Source organism: Spermophilus citellus (genome assembly GCF_964194105.1).
Source record: "Spermophilus citellus genome assembly, chromosome: 17".
Classification (NCBI taxonomy): Eukaryota; Metazoa; Chordata; class Mammalia; order Rodentia; family Sciuridae; genus Spermophilus; species Spermophilus citellus.
Window position 1 is genome coordinate 30,208,283 of NC_138199.1, and position 21,766 is coordinate 30,230,048.

Below are 21,766 nucleotides of genomic sequence, written 5' to 3' on the forward strand. Positions count from 1 at the left end.
TAGATTAGTTGTATGATTTCCATCGAATTTTAAAACTCTACATCTGCCCATTTCTTCAATTGTAAAGTAAGGTTAATGACACTGTATTTCACTGATTCAAGGGCTAGAGGTATATAGCTCAGTGGCAGAGCACTTGCCTACAATATATGAGTCCAATCCCCAGCACCACAATACCCAAAAATAACCGAACAAAAAAACCTAGCATCTGTCACCATTTCTAAAACATGCATTTTTCACATTTAATCTCCAGAAATCAATGATTTCTCCAAACAACAAAAAAAAATCTGTCATCCAGGAAACAATAACGATGTACTACTATAGGAAAACTTTCCACTGACATAAAGCATCAGTATGAAAACATCCTAGATTTAAAATTTTGACAAAAAAGGGCAAATTAAGATGATTATATGACATAATCCATATAAAACATGTAGAGCAATGCCTAACATACAACGGGTACTCAACTTTAGCTTTTCTTATTTTGTCCTACCATACATCAAAACAGGTTACAATGCTAGAGCAACTGAAATAAGAATACCTCTCAATCTTATATTGTTGTATACCCCTTTTTGAAAGAGGTATTTGTTGGAGTTGGGGATGTGGTTCAGTGGTAGAGCCTAGCAATGTGTGAGGCACTGGGTTTGATTCTCAGCACCACATAAAAATAAATAAAATAAAGGTATTATGTCCATCTACAACTAAAAAACATGTTTTTAAAGAGTTATTTGTTTATGTCCCTTATCTACAATGAAATAAAACCCACTCATACAGATCTTCTACATATAATTAAAATTATATATGCACAAACACAATAAAAGACAGTAAGTCACCAATAGCTTCTACTTTTATGCAAAATCACTATAATCACCAACAATGCTATAAATACAAATGCTGAGTGCAGAATTGGTGACTGAAAAAAAAAAAAAAAGTAAGACTGATGACAATGATAAGTTTTCTTATTGGTTATCAACTCTTGGTAAAGTTCTGAACAAAACAAGATAGAATCCTTCCTCAATCTACAAAACATCTCAAATTAGGAGGAAATTTAGCATATGTTTTATCATGAAAACATATTACTTTTAGGGTTGGGGATATAGCTCAGTTGGTAGAGTGCTTGCCTCACATGCACAAGGCCCTGAGTTCAGTCCCCAGCACCACACACACACACACACACACACAAAAAAAATATTAATTAAAAAAAAGTATTTTAAAATGTACTTTTATTAAAAATTTCACTTAATAAAAATTAAACACAAAATATACTATGTTATGTGTAAAAAGAATTTGGGTCTTAGGTTCATAAATTATAAACAGCTTTTCATCTATATGCACAGAGATTTTACCTATATGAATGGCATGAGATTCAGAATATCTACCATCTCTGGCCCACATCAAAAATTGGTGCCAATGGCATACTACCCTTAGTGTTTGTAATAAGCAAAAGCCATTCCACAAATTTCTTAATGTCCTTTGGATATAGTAACAACCCCTCTGGAAACTCTTAAGATAAATTTTTAAAAAACAAAAAACAAATTCTGACCAACTGATGAAAATTAAATACAGTCCCAACTCCTCAAAATAGGAAGTGTCGTGTAATTTTGCATAATAAAAAACACCCTTCCAGAGACTTCTGGTTTCTTTTTCCAACAAATAAACAAGATTGCCTCTTTGAAGTCTGTCTGATCTTTGCCAATTGCCCAACTAGTCCTTTTTCTATTTCTTCTCAGATTCATTCTTTGAAACTCTTAAAATTCCATTATGAACAAACTGCCCCTCAAAGGAAGCATAATATACTATTTATAAGCATGGACTTCAGAATCAGGCAGATCTGGACTCAAAATTTAGGTCCACTAATTTAGTATTCTTTGTATAATATGTGCCAATTAACTCCTTAATACCTTAGTTTCCTTAACTAGAAAATTTCTCCTTTCCCCTTAGCTTCTTCCCTTTTAGTGTAAACATAAACAAAACACTTCTATCCTAAGATAATAACAAAAAGGAAAATTCCAGCAATTCTACCATTCTTTCTTTTTTTGGGGGGAGGGGGGGTCACCAGGGATTGAATCCATGGGTGTTTAACCACTGAGAAACTTCCCCAGCCCTTTTTATTTATTTATTTTTTATTTTGAGACAGGATCTTGCTTAGTTGCTGAGGCTGGTCTCAAACTTGCAATACTCCTGCCTCAGCCTCCCAACTCATTGGGATTACAGGCATGCACCACAGCTGTCATTACCATTATTTCTTAAACCATCATTTCATCTCCTCCTCTCCCTTTCATGTCCAATTTTCAAAATGTGACCATTAATAAAATCCAAAAGTTAATGACCAAATAATAAGAAACAAGAAAGGAAGAAAGATTATAGAGCTCAAGAAACATTGAGGACTAAAGTAATACCAATAGAACTATTAAATAAATTAGAAACAGCAAGAAACAGAAGGCAGAACTTAAATACTAACAAAGGTATAAGATAATAATGGTTAAAGTAGAAGAAAAAATATATATATATATATATATTAATTTTCTAAACAGCTCTCGTTTACCTTGTTCTACTTTTTTCCATGGCCCTTGTCATCTTTCACACTAACCCCTAATTTATTAATTATTTATCATCTTTCCTTGCTCTAATGGAATAAGCCCCACAAAGGCAGTGGCTTTTGTGTGTTTCACTGGCACAGAGAAGCGGATCAATAAATAACTGCTGATAGCTGAGAAGGAAGGCACACACCTGTAATCAAAGCTACCACACTGAGGGAGGAGGACTGCTAATTTGAGCCTAGTCTCAGCAAGTTAGAAAGACCTAGTCTCAAAGTAAACAGAAAGGGTTGGGGATACAGCTCAATGGTAGAACACCTGTATTCAATCCCTAAGCACCATTAAATAAATATCTGTTGAATGAAAGAATGAATAAATGCATAATGATACAGGAAGACAAAAATGATCCTCCAAAAAGAAAACCCAGCAAACAAACCATAAAAAGTATTCTGATGTAAGTCAATTTCTATGAAGTTAAGGAAAAGCTAATAGATAAAAAATGACAATGTATTCCAGGAAAAAGTAATACAAAATTACTAAACCAAAACATCATATTTAACTTATATGATACAAAGAAAATACATATTCTAGTTGCCTAAGTCAGTAAGTGGAATAAAAGAAACCATTATTTTCATTTCTTCAAGAGAATACTCATGCCAGACAAAATGACTAACACCTACTAAGATTTTTAAATAAATTGTTGTTCTAGAAATACCATACCCATTCAAGTAGGTATTTAAATGATAAAAAGCAACATACAAGGGCTTAGTGGTATAGCACTTGCCTACTAGCATGTATGAGGCTCTGGTTTTGATACTAAACATCACATAAAAACAAAATAAAGGTAATATGTCCACCTACAACTAAAAAAAAAAAAAAAAAAGAAAAGAAAAAAAGAAACAGATAAGCATTCTTTAACAAATGAGAACCAAGGAAATAATACCCCATAAGCACATGTTGTAAAACTATGAAATTAAGCCCAAGACCTCAGAAATTAAAAGAAATGGCAAAATGACTATATAGTGAATCAAATTAAATTAAAAAGTAAATTATCACAATAGATGCTAAAAACCATTAATACTCATTTGTGACTTAAGAAATTCTTAGCAAGTTAGAAAATGTAGCAAAAACAGCAAATATCACATTTAATTATGAAACTTCATAAGCAATTACCATTAAAAGAACATGACAAGAATGTTTGTATCACTGCTTCTATTTATTTCTGTATTATAATTTCCAGCCAACACAATATAATACACACATAAAAGAGGCAAAAGATGGGCTGGGGTTGTGGCTTAGCGGTAGAGCGCTCACCTCGAACATGAGGGACCCTGGGTTCGATCCTCAGCACCACATAAAAAAGTGAAATAAAGGTATTGTGTTCATCTACAACTAAAATAAATAAATAAATAAATAAATAAATAAATATATTTTTTTTAAAAGAGGCAAAAGAAAGAAATAGGAGTATGAGGTAAGAATTGAAAAAAAGGACAAAAATACCTTATTTGTAGACAATGACTGTCATAAGAAATTTTTTAAAAAATCAAAGTATTAAAATTATAAATGCTACAATTACCAACACAATATTCATATTCATCAGTAATAATAAGCTAGAAAATTCCCTCATACAATAGCAACAAAAGCTGAGTACACATAAGTAAAACTAACAAAGAGTATGTGTTATTTTTATGGAAGAAATTATAAAATTTACTAAAAGGTATTTAAAACGTCTTAAAGAAATAAATCATCTTTATAAATGGAAATACTAAATTATTTCAGAAAGGTATAAATTACCTCTGTAATTAATGTATAAATTCAATACAATTCCAATTGAAATACCAGAGTTTTCCACTATGAAACTGAAAGTGACCCAAAATTCATTTACATAGTAGCCAGGTGTGGCAGAGCAGGCCTATAATCCCAACAACTTGGGAAGCTGAGTCAGAACAATCATAAATTCAAAGCCAGCCTCAGAAACTTAGCAAGGCCCTAAGCCTTGCTAAAACAAAATAAAAAATAATTTACTTAAATATTCCAAGGCAATCTTTATTTGTGATACTGGGGATTGAACCCAGGGGCACTCTTCCACTGAGTTACATCTCCAGCCCTTTTTTATTTTTTGATACAGTCTTCAATTAGGTTGCTGAAGCTTGTCTTGAATTTGCAATCCTCCTGCCTCAGAGCCTCCAGAGTATCTGGGATTACAGTTGTGTACCACTCTGTGTGGCTGACTCAAGGCAATTTTAAAGAATAAAGATAAGGCACTACAGTGAAGAGGTCAAGAGAAAACAAGTCAACAGATGGCTTTGTAGGCTAAAATTAAGAATTCTGGCCTTGAGTTGGGTATACAGCTCAATGGTAGAGCCCTTTACCAGAAATGTGTGAAGCCCTATGTGAGACCCTGAATTCAAACCCCTGCCAAAAAAAAAAAAAAAGATTTTGGTTTTTATCTTAATAATACTGGGGAGTCAATAGTGATTTTTAAAACCAACAAGATCAAGGCTGGGGAATGTGGCTCAAGTGGTAGCATGCTCGCCTAACATGCGTGAGGAACTGGGTTAGATTCTCAGCACCACATAAAATAAAATAAAGATTAAAAAAAAAAAAACCAACAAGATCACTTGAAAGTATGCAAAAAGGTATAATAGAGGCTTAAAGACAACCTGAAAGTTACTGAAACTAGCAGAGCATTGGACTCTGAAAATTTCCTTCCATAAAAGCAACAACAAGAACAAAAAGTTAGATTCAATTTTTTTAGAACTCTTGAAAATTAACCAAAGGCTTACAGTAGTCCATGGGGTACTTATTCAAGAAAAACCACCTGGGGGCTGGGGATATAGCTCAGTTAGTAGAGTGCTTGCTTCCCATGCACAAGGCCCTGGGTTCAATCCCCAGCATCAACCCCCCGCCAAAAAAAACCCAAAAAACAAAAAAAAACCCACCCACCCAAACCAGCTGAACCTTAGTCAGAACAGTGAGTTTTCTGGTGTTTCAATTTGCTCTAGTTCCATCATCCCTACACTCCACCCAGTGACATGGTAGCCTATAAAACGTCTACCATCATGAAGAAAAACCAGCAGTCTGGCAGCCAGTGCCAAACAGCCTTTTTTTTTTTTTTTAATTTTAGTTTTTAGTTTTAGGGGGACATAATATCTTTTATTTATTTATTTATTTTTATATGGTGCTGAGGATTGAATCCAGTGCCTCATGCATGCTAGGTGAGTACTCTACCACTGAGCCACAACCTCAGCCCCAAACAGCCTTTTTTTTCCTGAATGTGTCTGTCAAAAACCAAAAACAACTGGCTAAAGATGTAGCTCCGTGTAGAGCTCATGTGCAGCATTAACAAGGTCCTGGGTTTGATCCCCAGCATCAAAATAAACAACATACACAAGGGCTGCTTAAGGTTGTGAATAACAGTTACAGTAGTTGGGCAAACTACAAGCTATTTAAAAGTTGGGGACTAGAGTGTATTATACAGGGGTCTTTAAAAACTCCAACATATTCCTGAGAATCTTGATGGTCACATGCATACACAGGCCAATGAATATGACCAGGAAAGACCTAAGAGATCTTAAGCTCTCATGGCTGACCTTCAGGATCTGCAAGTGTAGGCTAAGGCAGAATAGTAAAATGCTCAGCTGAGAACTGAAGGCATGCTACAACATGTATATTGTCCATCTCCTGGAAAAGGCCAGGAGACTTATTAGTTCCATGTGTTTAAAGAAATCTCTGTCAACTTGTTAGACAAGCACTGATAGAGCAGAGACTTCAATGGCTGCAGGAAACAAAGAATACAGACTTTACAGATTAGTTTTTAAAAAGTTACTAAACAAAAATGGCCTAAAAACATAGGTCAGTGACAGAAGTGTTCGATTTGCATGTATGGCCCTGGGTTTGATCCCCAGCACCCTGAAAATGCAACAAACCCTGAATAGAGGGGAAAATTTCCAGAGTTGTCACATTATATAACTTTAAACTTCAAATTAAAAAAAAAAAATAAAAAGTATGAAACTTCCAATGAACAAGAACAGACTTGTGTTCAAAGAGCTAAAGAAAATCATGATAGGAAGAACTAAAGAAAACAATGTTTCATCAAATAGAGAACACCAATAAAGAGACAGCAATCATAAAAAACAAAACAAAATTCTGGAGTTGAAAAGTATAAGGCTTATGCATTCTATTTCACAACAAAAAAAGACTTAAAAAAAATCTGACCACATGTCAATATAAGTAAATTTGGCCAAAAGCATATAGATATAATCAAGACTCATAAAGCAACTTTACGTATCTAAAAGGACCCAAAATTAATACCACTTCCTTCCTGGGAAATAATAAGAATTTCCACTTCATCTCATCTTCACAATCTGGGTTTTCTCAGCTACTTCTGTAATGCTGTTATCTACTGGGAGAAAAAAATAAGAGGAAAAGAATTCTCTTGCCATCTCTCCCACTCATAAAAGAATTTTATCATTTAGTGCATCCCTTTCTCTCCTTTTGCTTTTTCACTCCTAGACAGCGGGTTAAAAGAATTAATTTTTAGCAAAACTGCAAAATTACTTTAAATCCTTTACTGCTTAAGCTGCAATTTAGATTTATTCAGTAGGAATACAGTTTAATAGCATGAGAAAAGTTAAAAAATTCTTAGCCATCATTATAATAACCTAAATTTCCTGACATTTTCAAAAGTAATATGCTTTGTCATGTCTATGTAAAATTGTCATTTTATTTGAACTATACCAGACTATCCAGAAAAATAGGAAATTATTTGATTATAACTGATGAAAAACCACAACTAAAACACTTTATTGATTCAGATGTATTATAATGTTCAGAGAGATTAAAATTTAAACTTTTTCTTACCATTAGCAAGCCAACAAGCTTCCAGCTAAAATAAAATTAGCTTTTCATTAGGAAAAACAAACCTATAAAGACCACTTTCTCAAAGGAAAAAAAAATTAATTTTTTTTGCTTTTGGTAGTACTGGGGATTGAACCCAGGAAGACTTTACCACTGAGCTACACCTCAAGACCTTTTTATTCTTTGAGACAGGGCCTTGCTAAATTACTAAGGCTGGTCTTGAACTTGTGATCCTCCTGCCTCAGACTCCCAAGTTACTGGTATTACAGGAGTACACCACCATGTCTGGCTCAAGAAATTTTCCAAAGATTGGACTTAAAGTGGAGAAAGATTAAGAAACAGTGAAAACAATAAAAGTACACTATGTAATCCCATAACTTATTAATTCTTCTTAGGGAATATACAATTATGGTTATCTTTTTTAAAAGCAGTCACTCCCTTCTATTGTGTAATCCTATAACTTGTTATTGCTTCTTACTTAGGGAATATACAATTATGGTTATTTTTTTAAAGCAACATTCTCTATTTTCAAAATTATAATCATAAAATAATAAACACAATTTTGAAAAACAAAACTCATACTACCACTCTAAAGAGAAAATCATTTTCATTTATTATTTTCTACTTACCTATGCATATAATTTTATACAACTATTCATATTCAATTTTGCATTCTGCTTATTCCATTTTGTTTTTAAATAGTTTTTTTTTTAAGAGAGAGGAGGGAGGGAGGGAGGGGGAGAGAGAGAGAGAGAGAGAATTTTAATATTTATTTTTTTTTAGTTTTTGGCGGACACAACATTTTTGTTTGTATGTGGTGCTGAGGATCCAACCCGGGCCGCACGCATGCCAGGCGAGCGCGCTACCACTTGAGCCACATCCCCAGCCCTGTTTTAAATAGTTACCAACATTCTCTTAGTATGTTTTATGTTAGGGAAATATATTATTCCCGCTTGTATTTTAATATGATTTGGAAATTAAATCCTCCTACTGAAAAATCCTTAAAAGTCACCTGAGTTTTTCCTTAAAAAATAATTTGGATGGGTTGGGGCTCTAGCTCAGTGGTAGAGCGCCTGCCTAGCACATGTGAGGCACTGGGTTCAATCCTCAGCATTACATAAAAATAAATAAAGATATTGTATCCTTCTGCAACTAAAAAAATATATATATTAAAAAAATGGAGCCAGGTGTAGTGATACAGATCTATAATCCCATGCTGAGATAGTAGGCTTCCAAGTTCAAGGCCAGCCTGGGCAACTTAATGAAATCCTGTTTCAAAATAAAAATTAAAAAGGACTTGGGGGTGGTAGAACACTTGCCTACTGTGTGCAAGGTTCTAGATTCAACTCCTAGAACAAAACAAACAAAATAAATAATAATGATAATTTGGGAAATAAAGTATAAAAAAGTAACTGCTTATAGTTTACTGTCTACTATCCTTACATTTTGTTTTTGTTTGGGGACAAGGTCTCCTAGTTGCCTAGGCTGGCCTCAAATTCCCAGGTTCAAGAGAGCCTCTCATTTCAGCTTCCCAGGTAGACTGGAATTATAGACATGTACCACTGTACCTGGCTACCTATGAAAAAAATTTTGTTATTTCACGATGAATTTAACAGCTATACATAATAGTTGATATCTGTACTGCTTTACTTAGCCATGCTTTCACTGTTGAAAGTGGATTGATTTAAAATTTTGCAATCATAAAGAACTCTGAGATACTTTGAGCATGTATAAATTTTTATATAGATTTCAAAATCTGTTTTTGAAAGTATTTTTATTATTATTATTAAAAGTATTTTTATTATTTTTAAAAGTATTTGCTATTGCATACAATGCAAAAAATGACAGTGCATGCTGTCCTGGTTTACATTTCTTAAACAGTAAGATTAAATATTTGTAATGGTCAGCTGGGCATGGTGACACACACCTAAAGTTCCAGCTACTCAGGAGTCTAAGACAGGAGGATTCAAATTTGAGGCCAGCCCAGGCAACTTAGACTTTGCTTCAGAAATAAAGTGAAAAGGGCTGGGGATGTTCAGTGATAGAGCACTTGCCTAGCATATGCTAGGCCCTGCGTTCAATCACCAGTACAGAAAGAGAATAGACAGGGATTTTAGTGTTATTCTTCTAGTATTTAGTGCTTTACATCGTATGAAAATGCTGAAGTTGTAAAAGGACTATACTACAGCTTCTGAGTAAATTCATACATGATTTATGTATGTGTGTGCATAAATATACACACAAATACACATAAAACTAAGTTCATAAATTTTAGCTGTCCTGTTTAACTTAATATTAATAGTCTCTCTTAAAAAGGTCAGTTTTCTCTGAGAGCAATAATTTTCAGGTTCTAACACATCATATCTTTACAAAGAACATGAATTATTTTGCATAACCGGATCTCAAAAAGTATACTGCTGCCTAGAAATAAACATTTTAATTGGCAAGATTAAAGGGAAAATTCATTATTTTGTCTGAAAAATAAACAAGCATTTATCTTAAAATTAACATCAAAAACAAAGTTTCATGTTTAATCTTTCACCCAACATCTAACTATACTTGTCACTAATTACCTTATAATACTTGTAAAATATCTTTTATCACAAGTTCTTTTGAGAATAATCATATTCAAGGGCTCAGCAAATTATAGGCCTTTGGACAAATCAAACCCACTCATTTTTTTGTTATTAGGGGTTTCTTTCTTTCTTTCTTTCTTTTTTTTTTTTTTATGGTAGTGGGGACTGAACCTAGGGGCCCTCTATCTCTGAGCTACATTCCTGGCCCTTTATTTTTTGAGGGTCTAAGTCACTGAAGTTGGCCTCAAACTTGTGATTCTCCAGCCTCTGTCTCTAGGCTGTGCCCAGCTCCACCCTGTTTTTGTAAATAATTAAAAAAAAAAATGTTTGTTTAGTCTTTTTAGTTGTAGGTGGACACAAGACCTTTATTTTATTTTTATGTGGTGCCGAGGATCGAACCCAGGGCCTCACGCATGCTAGGTGAGCACTCTCTATATCCCCAGCCCTGTAAATAAAATTTTATTAGAATATATTTATTACTCATTTTCAAAGTTTACATGTACCTGCCTTTTGATTGTAATCCTGCACATGACTTATGGTGTGAAATTTTAATTGGCAGCATTATGTGGACACTCAGAAAGTTTCAGAATTTAGAGCATTCTGAATTTCAGATTAGGGATGTTCAACCTACTTATCTGGCTCTATACAATAAAGACAATTAAACCATCTGAGTAAATAACTTTCCCGATTTTTGGAAGCCAGTCTAGATGTCCAGATCCAAGCTCACACTCTAGTATGGTGAAAAAATGTACGCATAGACTTTTAACACAAAATTTAAAATGCTAAGAGCTACAAGAAAAGTAAAGAGTGTCAAAGAAAGGAAGAATTATTTTCAGTGGGGAAAATGAAAGCTTACAGGAAGTAATTTTTGAATCAGGTTTTGAAGGATGGCTATAATTTGGACATACAGAATTGTAAAAATTTATGCTGTGAAAAAAAAGCAATCTGACAAAAATTACCACCAGACAGTATACTTTGCACGGAGAAGCAAAAGAAATTGCTAATAAGTATTTTAGGGCTAAAGCATTAAATACAATTAAGTTCAGGAGCTGGGGAATAAGAGTGATTAGAAGTATTTTAGGAAGATCAATCGGACGATAATATTTAAAATGAATGAGAAATAAGTAATAAAGAAACCATTTATAAAGGTGTTAAAATAATCCGAGAAGTAATAAATATGATAATCATGGGATTGGAAAAGAAAAGACAGTATGGAAAAACTGGAATAAACACATTAGTATGATAGCAAAACCACTCAAACATTAATGATCACACAGAAGTATCAAAATATTCTTTCTTATTCAGCAGGGGAAAAAATTTTAATTTCCCTTGCCTTTGAACAAAGTGATAATTATTTTTAATTAGTTCTGACTATTTTAAAGGGAAATACTTAAATAATTAAAAGACTACCATTTTCCCATTTCAAACTAACCCTGAATATAAACATTTAACAAAAAACAACTCATGTGCTAGGGCCCCCTCTGCTGGACCACTGGAGATAAAATGTGATCTTAAATTGGATCGTTGAGGCTGCTGGGGTTGTATAGCTCAGCGGTAGAGCGCTTGGCTCACAAGTGTGGGACCTGGGTTGGATCCTCAGCACCAAATAAAAATAAATAAGTGAAATAAAAGGTATTGTGTCCAACTACAACTAAGAAATAAATATTCTTTAAAAATTGGGTATCTTGGGCTGGGGATGTGGCTCAAGCGGTAGCGCGCTCGCCTGGCATGTGTGTGGCCCAGGTTCGATCCTCAGCACCACATACCAACAAAGATGTTGTATCCGCCGAGAACTAAAAAATAAATATTAAAAATTCTCTCTCTCTCCTCTCTCTTAAAAAAAAAATTGGGTATCTTAATTGTTTCTGCTGAATTGATGAAAATAACAACAGTTTTGCTTCATAGCAGTTCCTTTCTAGGGATATCAAATATTTTCCTAAAGAAAAAAACATTATTTCCCAATTCCTAGGGAAACCATAAAGAACCTTTCTCTGTATTTTCCAAAGCAATCCTAACTTTATTATTGCTTAAACTGTTGGATTAGTCATGAAAAAATTATTTTAACATATATTCAAAGCACAATAATAAAACATACTCAACTAAGCAATTTACTTCTCAGCATGAGAATAAACTGGAATTCATTAAATTGATTTTTTAAAAAATTTAGTATCAATGGACCTTAATTTTTTAAAATTTATTTATATGCAGCGCTGAGAATTGAACCCAGTGCCTCACACATACTAGCAAGCACTCTATCACTGAGCTACAACCTCAGCCCCCAAAATGATTTTTTATAGGTAAGTAAAACTATGTAAAACAAGTTTCATAGTCAGTTCATTAAGAACTAAGCTCCCATTTTATGATACTTCTAGTTTGTTAATCTCTATTCTATAAATTGTAGTTACCTATAAATATGTAAATATATTTTTAGTTTAGGAAGTCTTCCAAAATACACGCACTCCTAGTTAAGAGTTTGAGTTAATGATAAATATTTTTATGGATACTAAACAAAACAAAACAAAACAAAAAAAACTAAGCTCCCTTGTTGGCTGGTTTCTGACTAGGCTCCACCAGTAGGAGTGTAGTGGAGGGTAGGAGAATGCCAGGGTACTTTTTCCTTTTTCTCTCTACATAAAACTCAAATTTCCCCATGAGCCTCAGTTATTTCTAGATAAGTCTAGTTCCCATCTGGTAATGTTCATTCTTGGCCTCCAACACCCATTACCTTCTTGCATCCCTCCATTTACCACTACTTGCTTCTTACTATTGCTAATCCCTGGATTGCCTAGTCATCTTCTATTTGGCATCTCAACTCTTCTATCACCTGTGTAATGCATTCTCTGCATTAAAGTCCCCCTAGGGGAGGGAAGAAAAAAGCTACAATAAATGGCTTAGGTCCTTCTTTTTTGGCTAGCGTACCCCACTCACTGTTCAGCTACCATCACCTTCATTTCACAATGCAAAAGAAACAGAGTAAACACTTTTTAGACCATGTAATCCTGTTCTTCTCAAACTGGGGTACACTGTAATTTGTATTACACAGTATACCAGGTTGAATTAATGTGAAACTACAGGATAAACATGTTCTATCTTTCTGTCATATCCTTGGTAAGTGATTTAAAAATGAATCAAAGACCTAACTTAAGAGCTAACATTACAAAACTATAGAAGGAAACATAAATCTCTGTGACTTTCAATCAGGCAATGGTTTCTTAGATATAATACTAAAGCACTAGCAACCAAAGAGGGGGGAATAAATTGGACTTACTCAAAATTTAAATTTTGTCCTTCAAAGTGCATTATCAAGAAATGAAAAGACAATTCACAGAATGGAGCATATATACTTGCAAATCTTGTGTTTAATAAGGTACTTGTATCTAGAATATATAAAGAACTCTTATAATAAAATAACAACCCAATTTAAAAATAGGTAAATGACACAAACAGACATTTCTTTTAAAAAAAAATTTTTTTATTTTTAACTGTAGACGGACACAATACCTTTATTTATCTTTTCTTTTGGTGGGGAGTAGTAGTGGGGATTGAACTCACGGGCACTCAACCACTAAGCCACATCCCCAGCCCTATTTTGTGTTTTATTTAGAGACAGGGTCTCACTGAGTTGCTAAACACACTGCCCTTGCGGAGGCTCCTTTGGATTTGCGACCCTGCTGTCTCAGACTCCCAAGCCACTGGAATTACAGGTGTGCAGTCACCGTACTCAGCTTATTTATCTATTTTTATATAGTGCCAAAGATCAAACCCAGTGCCTCACACATGCTAGGCAAGTGCTCTACCACTGAGTCACAACCCCAGCCCCAGACATTTCTAAAGAACCAAAAATTTCATCAGGAAAAAGGAAATTGAAACCATAATGAGATACCATTTTACAGCCACTAGAAGGCTATTAAAAAAAAAAAAAAAAGGGTTGGGGAGGATGTGAAAATGCTGGAACCCTCAATGCTGTTTGATGGAAAAGTGAATGGCGTAGCTACTTCGGAAAACAGTCTGGCAATTCTTTAAAAGATAAAATGGTTATCATATAAATTAACAATTCCACATACATACCTGATTACACGATATAAAGGAAAACACATATCCACCCAAAAACCTATATACAAACTGCTATATAAATATATATAGCAAATGTTATTTATAAAATGTGGTATATACATACAGTGGAGCATTATTCAGTAATTAAAAAAAGAAAAAAGTTGCCGCATGAGGCCCTGGCTTCCACGCCCACCACTGGGGGGGCGGGGGAGGGAAGAGAGTAAAAAAGAGGAAAAGAAATAAAGTTGTGATACATGGTACAACTTTGAAAACATTATCCTAAGCGGAAGAAGCTGGCCACAAAAGGTGCATAATCCTATTTATATGAAATTTCCAGAATAGGCAAATCCATGGTCTTAGAAAGTTGATCAGTAGTGGCCAGGGTTTCGGGGTAGGGAGAATGAGGAGTGATCTCAATGGGTCCAAGTTTATTTCTGGGTGATGAAGTATGTTCCAAAATTAGATGGTGGTGGTTGTACAACTTTTAAACACCAGTGAATTGCAGAATTAAAAGGGTGAAGTATATGGTTTGTGGATTTTATCTCAATGATTTTTTCAGGGGTTGGGGGCAGAAATTGAACTCAGGGGAACTTAACCACTGAGCCACATCCCCAGCCCTTTTAATGTTTTGCTTTTGAGACAAGGTCAAAGCTAAGTTGCTTAAGGCCTCACCCTCCCAAGACACTGGGATTACAGGTGTATACAACCACGCCAGGCTTAATGATATTTTAAAGGGGGAAAAAGACCAGAAAAATCTTGTATAAAGATAAAAAATACAATAAAAGATAAAATGTCTTTCTTATTTTTTAAAAAATATTTTATTTTTTTTTAGTTGTACACAATACCTTTATTTTGTTTATTTTTTATGTGGTGCTGAGGATTGAACCCAGGGCCTCGCACGTGCTAGGTGAATGCTCTACCGCTGAGCCACAACCCCAGCCCCAAAATGTGTTTCTTATTAAACTACAAATTGGCTAAACACAACACTATGCAGATGTGCCACAATTTATAGTGTGGCTATCCTGATAAATCCATAAGCTGAAAATATCTTAAGTCAAAAATATATTTAATACACCTAACTTGAACATCATAGCTCAGTAACACAGTATACTGTAGATGGGTTGTTTACTCTCATGATAGTATAGTTGACTGACACCTGTGGATTAACATCTTTGCCCAACATCACACAAGAAAGCACTGTACAGCTGGCCCAAGGAAAAGATCACAATTCAATGTATGATTTCTACTGAATGTTTGTTGCTTCTCAATTTACGATTCATAAAGTCAAAAAATTCTAAGCCAGTGTATATTAACCTCCTCCAAGAAAAAGTTATAAAGGTGTCACAAAGAATAAAGCACACAGGCTACAACTACAAAACTAATCAATTCTTAACCTATATTAAATATTTATTGAAACAATAAAGTATCTTGAAACAAAAAATTCAAGTTGTAATTAATAACTTTCTAAATATGCTATTTGAAAATAATCTAACTACCTACACAGATTCAACTAGAAATCTTGACTCATTTCTTATACTCAACTATTCTTAAAGTGTATGAGGAAATAAAAACAGAAAAATAGAAGAAAAACTTACATAACTATTAAAGGGAAAAAAAATCCATTTTCAGTAAAATGTGATTCTATGACTGCATGGATAATCTCACTGACATACTTAGGAAAAAGAAACCAGACATAAAAAGAGTACACACTGAATGATTTCCTTTATATGAGATTCTCCAACAGGGAAAACTAGTGATAGAACTCATATAAGCAGTTTCCTGGGGCAAAATGTGGGAAGGTAAACTGACTGAAGAGGGGGCATGGAATTACGTACAAAAAAGAAGCTCTACATCTTGATTAGGGCAAAAACATTTATCAAAATCATTTACCTATATATTTAAAATCTACAGATTTTTATTACGTGTAAGTTCAACCTCAATTTTAAAAAGTACGATTCAAATATAGCCAATTTCTTCAGAAAAAGAAAATATCAAATATCTATCTATGCTACTATATAGTTAGTAAAAACTGAAAGAGAAGCTATTTTTCTGCCAGAGCAAAAGGGGTACCAGATGAACTGATGCAAAGGTCTTTGTTTTAAGAAATATAAAAAAAATATAGTATTAGGAAAAACAGACATGTAGCTGTTTCTGCTAAAAACTAGGTTTCTCAAAAAAATATTGTTACGGATGCTACAACAGAAAATATTCATATGCTATTATTATTGTAGTACATCAACAATAACTGTATTCACTACTGTAATTTTAACTGTGCAATTAGCTTTAGCAGACACTGAAGAAATAACCACAAAAGTAATACCAGAAAGAACTGTTACTCAGTCATGCTAGCTAGAGCATGGTTAACAAATTAAAAATGACTTTGCTAATAAACTTTCCAGGAAATGGTAACATGTTAATAACTCATTCCTAGGCTGCCCGCCCTGCCATTACTAAGGACTGAACCTGGGGTCACCACCTGCATGCTAAGCTAAGGAAGCATTCTACCTACCACTGAGCTACAGCCCCAGTACCACCTTCTTCTTCTTCTTTTTTTTTTTTAATTTTGAGACAGAGTCTAAGTTGCCCAGGCTAGCTTCAAACTTGCAAGCCTCCTGCCTCAGCTTCCCCAGTAGCTTGGATTATAAATAGATGCCTCCTGCACCCAGCTCCTAGGGATTTTAATAGCAATAAGTTTGTTACCTCAATTTTAGTTATCAGAAAAAAAAAATTTTGTATTAACTCTTAGAGCAAATGAAGTTCACAGTTTTAGGTTATAAAGAAAAATGAGTGGAGCTTTTCCCTTTAAACATTCCTTTTGATAATTCCATAAATTATATTCTAAAATACTATTCACAAATAACAAACGCAAAAACATCTATATCACAACTTAAGATTTTATAAAATTTCTATTTCCGATATAGGAGTAAAACATAGGTTCCCTTACCTCATCATCATCATCAGAATCATTCCCAAACACTGAAGGTTTTTGCAAAACCGGGCGCAACTGCTGTGTTTTCTTTGGCAAAATAAGCCCATACCTGCATTTTTTTTTTTTTGAAATAGAAATTACACCATTATCTTTAAATGTCAAAAAATAATACATCCACTACCTCTTCCAGATGAAGTTATCAGGTCAAAATATGTCAAAGAGTCTACAAAAACAAACACACTTTTTGATTTTCAGTAACCTCAAAATTCTAATATGCATTACAATTTTACAATTTCTATTCCGATTATCTGTAGACCAGGGCCAAAGTCAAATATCATTTTTGTCAAGGAAGAGAAATAAATGAAAAGTTCAGAAATGCTTCAGATGGTGAAGTGAAAGTAACATTAAAAAAAAAAAAAACCCTATACACACACATGTATTAGTGGAAAGCTCAGTTCATGTCTGCTAAAAATTAAAAAAAAGCTAAATTAGCCTCGTGATCTAACAGGAGTCAAGAAAACAACCAGACTTTTTTTTCTCCTGCGTACTTCAACAGCTTTTAAGAAGTTATTAAATAATGTAACGCACGAAAAAATTTAAAAATTATTTAACTGAGAAATCCAAATAGCCACGAGCCAAGTTCCCATTACACTTTATTAAGCTCACTTGCTTTGTCTTGGAGCATCTAAGAGAACCATCCCATCAGATTCAACTCATTTAGTTTCTCACGTGTTGGCCTCTAAGATGCGGAGATCACGGAAACCGCATCGAAAGTTAAGGATTACACACCAAAGGTAAAAACTTTTAAGTACGTACAATATTTCTCTTTTGCGGCAATGTATACACCAATTCCCTATATGCCTACCCTTTTCTGTGGCTTCTCAGCACAACATTCCTAAAACAAGAAGGGAGGGCGGGAATCAGGACTTGAGCTTCTGCCAAGGAGAACAAGGCCCTCTAAGGAAACCAGGAATTGTCTCTTCTTAGTGCTCCTGAGAGAGCATCCAACCGGGGAGAAACTCAAGCGCGGGGTAGGAAGCAAGACTGAGGGGCCTCAGACCGAGCTTTTGGAAAATAGAAAAGTCTCGCTCTCTGCCCCTCAGCCTAACTTCCTTTATTTCCTCACAAGTTTCTCCCTCAAACTTCGGGCTTCCATCCTGCAAAATGTATGGGGGTGGGGAATCTAGGTTGCAGAGGATTTCTCGCTTTTCCCCGTCTCTATCCCTGACGCCACGGCCCCTTCACTTCCAACACACTTTAACTCCTCAGCCAAAGACAAAGTCGCCGTAGCTTTTCTTTCCCCAGCCTGACCCTAACTCCCGGATCACTCACTGCCTGCCCGGAATCGCCATCTTGCTCCTGTCTCCGCTGAACGTGGCCGGCGACGACGTGACGCTGACGCCGACGCCGTCACGTAAACTCTCGCGCGGTTTTGGGCCGCCTGGAAACGGCTTTGCGGTTGAGAATATTGAGTCACTTTCGCATTCCTGGGAACTGGACTCAAAACTGCCTGTTTCCTTTTGGGGCCGACGGCTGCCTTGAAATCAGTGGGAAGAAAGGAAGGACAAAATTCTAGCCCAATGATTCTCAGCGTGATCATGGAACCAGCAGTATCCGCATCACCAAAGATATTGTTAGAATTACAATTCTCGGTTCCCATCCCAAACAGTGAATCAGAAACTCTGGGGTGGAGCTAAGCATCCAAATTTCCATGAGAGCGCTGGGTAATTCTAAAACTCGAATTTGAAATCCGCTACTCTAGCCCGTGTGTGTGTGTGTGTGTGTGTGTGTGTGTGTGTGTGTGTTTTGGTTGGTGTTTTTTTCTCCCTGTGTGTGTGTGTGTTGTGTTTGTGTGTGTGTGTGTTTTGGTTGGTGGTTTTTTTTCCCCTTTCTGGGTATTAAGATTTAAATATAACTGGCTCAGGATAATTAGGCAGAAAATTAAAATATGTATGCTGATAACAGTATTGTTTGTGGTGCCCCTGGGTATAGGCATCAAGATTATATGATACTTTTTGTTTTATTTATCAAGGAAGAGAAATAAATGAAAAGTTTAGAAATGCTTCAGATGGTGAAATTAAAGTAACATTAAAAAAAAAACTATACCCACACATATATTAGTGGAAAGCTCAGTTCATGTCTGCTAAAAATTAAAAAAAAAAAAAGGCTAAATTAGCTTCGTGATCTAATAGGAGTCAAGAAAACAACCTCCACAGTCCATCTGTATCCAGGCACTTCTGGCTTGTTCCAAACTAGTTTAAGAGGAGCCGAAGAGATAGATCTCAATTACAGAAAGATTGATTTTGAAATCTCCAATCATGGATTTGTATGCTTCCTCTTTTAATTCTGTCAGAAGTTAAGTTAATATTGTGATGTCCTCTTGTGTTAAATTTTACTAAGTGACCCTCAGAGCTAGATTGTAACTCAGTGGCAGAGTGCTTTCTTAGCATGCCTGAGGTCCTGGATTCCATCCTTGTCATTGGGGGAAAAAGTAAGTTTTTATTTATTCCTCTCTTAAGTCTGCTTTGATATATAACTAGCTTTTCTTTCTTTCCTTTTTATTTTCTTTTGACTGGTGATTGAACCCAAGGGTGCTTTACCATTGAGCTACATTCCCACCCCTTTCTATATATATATATATATATTTTTTTTTTAATTTTTTAGTTGTAGTTGGACGCAATACCTTGATTTTATTTATTTATTTTTTATATGGTGCTGAGGGTCGAATCCAGGGCCTTGCACGAGCTAGGTGAGCGTTATACCACTGAGCCACAAACCCCAGCCCTCCTCTTTCTATATTTTGAGATGGGGTCTCACCACGTTTTTGAGGACCTTGCTAAATTGCTGAGACTGGCCTCAAACTCTTGATTCTCCTACCTCAGCCTCCTTAGTGGGATTATAGGAGTGTGGCACTGCACTTGGCTTGCTAGCTTTCTTTTTAAATTATTTTTATTTATATTTTGCTGTGCTGGGGATCAAATCCAGGGCCTCAAGCATTCTAGGCAAACACTTTACAGTGGAGCCATATCCCTACGCCCACTAACTTTCTTTTGATTAAAGTTAAAATGCCATATTGTTTTCCATCCTTTTACTTTTAACCTATTTTAATGTATTTATATGGTACTTGTATTAAAATTGTATTTTAATCTGTTTATATGGTATTTATATTAAAATTGGATCTCTTGTTGTTATCATATAGTTGAGCCTTCCCTTTTTTAATCCATTCTGATAGTTTCTTCCTTTTAAAAGGTGTTTCCAGGCACAGTGGTGGACACTGTAATCTCAGTGACTAGGGAGACTGAGGCAGGAGAATCACAAATTTGAGGCCAGCCTCTGCAATTTAACTAGACCTGTCTCAAAATAATACAGAGGGGTTAGGGATCTGGACAGTGGTAAAGAGCTTCTGGGTTCAACCCCCATTACCCCAGCCCCCCAAAGAGGTGTTTAAAACATTTTCATTGAAGTGATTATTAGTATGGTTGCTATTATTTGTATTTTATTTTTCCCATCTTTTTTCTTTTCTATCCTCCTCTCTCCTCTATTTTGGCCTTCTTTTTGGCTTCATAGATAAATTTTTATGATTCAGTTTATGATCCAGTTTCGTTTGTTGGTTTATTAGACATAATTCTTTGCTTGTCATTTTTATAAAGTGTTGTTTAAGGGCTTCTGACATCTCAAATTTGTCACAGTCTACCTTCAAGTAAGAACATGCTACTTTAGAGGATGTAGCTCAGTGGTAGAGCACTTGCCTAGCATGTTGGGGAGCCTCCGAGTTCCATACCCAGCACCAAAAAAAAAAAAAAAAGTAAAGAAAAATCACTTTATGTACAGTGTAAGAAGCTTACAAAAATATATACTTGTAGTGGACCCAGTGGAGCATGTGACTCAGGAAGCTGAGGCAGGAGGATCAAAAGTTTGAGGCCAGCCTCAGCAACTTAGCAAGACTCTGTCTCAAAAAATAAAAAGGGTTGGGGATGTAGCTCAGTGGTAAAGCCCCTCTGGGTTCAATCCCCAGTATCCCCCCCAAAATTATTTATTTATTTATTTATTTATGTATGTATGTATGGCTCCTTTGTGCTATTGTTCCACATTTTCTTCTGTTATGAATTGCAAAATAAATTATTATTTTTTAAAAATAGTCAATTACTTAATTAATTTAAGTACTGGGAATTGAACCCAGTACTACTGAGTTTTATCTCCAGGCCTTTTTATTTTTTATTTTGGAACAATGTCTTGCTAAGTTGCTAAGGCTGGCCTTGAACTTAGATTCAGTCTTCCCACCTCAGCCTCCCAAGTCCCTGGGATTTTAAGTGTGAACCACCATACTGACTCTTTAAATCTTTTTTAAAAGCAACTTTACTGAGATATAATTCACATACAGTTTACCCATTTAAAGTGTACAAATCAATGGCACATATTCAAGGACTTGTACTGACATCACCACAATCAATTTTAGAATACTGTCAATACCCCCCAAAAGCAAACATGTGCCTGCTGGTCACTCACATTTTCTCCCAAACCCTTCAACCCTAAGCAACCACTAATCTGCTTTATTTCCATAGACTTGAAGTTCTATCAGTTTTTGTATTTTGAAGTTCCATTACTAGATGTATAAATGCTTAAGATTGTCATGTCTTCTTAATTAATTGACCCTTTTCATTATGAAATAATCTTCTTTATCATATTAATATTCTTTGCTCTGAAATCTACTTGTGTGATATTATTTTAGCTGCTCCAATTTTCTTTTGATCTTAACTCCAGGAAAAGTGAAAAGATGTACAGGAGTGAAAAATTATTGCAATTTACTACATGGC

The 21,766-nt window shown here is 35.0% G+C and overlaps 1 protein-coding gene across 5 annotated transcripts in view; it reads right to left on the minus strand.

Moving 5' to 3' along the window:
* NSRP1 (nuclear speckle splicing regulatory protein 1) overlaps positions 1–18,368 on the minus strand; it is a 48,527-nt gene extending 30,159 nt beyond the window's left edge. For 2 of the 5 annotated variants that reach the window (XM_081272250.1, XM_081272253.1), the window contains exons 1-2: positions 17,818–18,250; positions 16,968–17,061 (exon numbers count right to left, since the gene is read on the minus strand). Coding sequence is in view for 1 of the 5 variants with exons in the window: in XM_081272249.1 (XP_081128375.1) it covers positions 16,968–17,061; positions 18,285–18,304 (114 nt within the window). In the remaining 4 variants the exon portion in view is untranslated. Of the gene's footprint in view, positions 1–16,967; positions 17,062–17,817; positions 18,251–18,284 lie in introns of those variants that run through there. The other 3 variants (XM_081272249.1, XM_081272252.1, XM_081272251.1) reach the window with 3 other exon arrangements.
* Between the last annotated feature and the right edge of the window lie 3,398 nt (positions 18,369–21,766).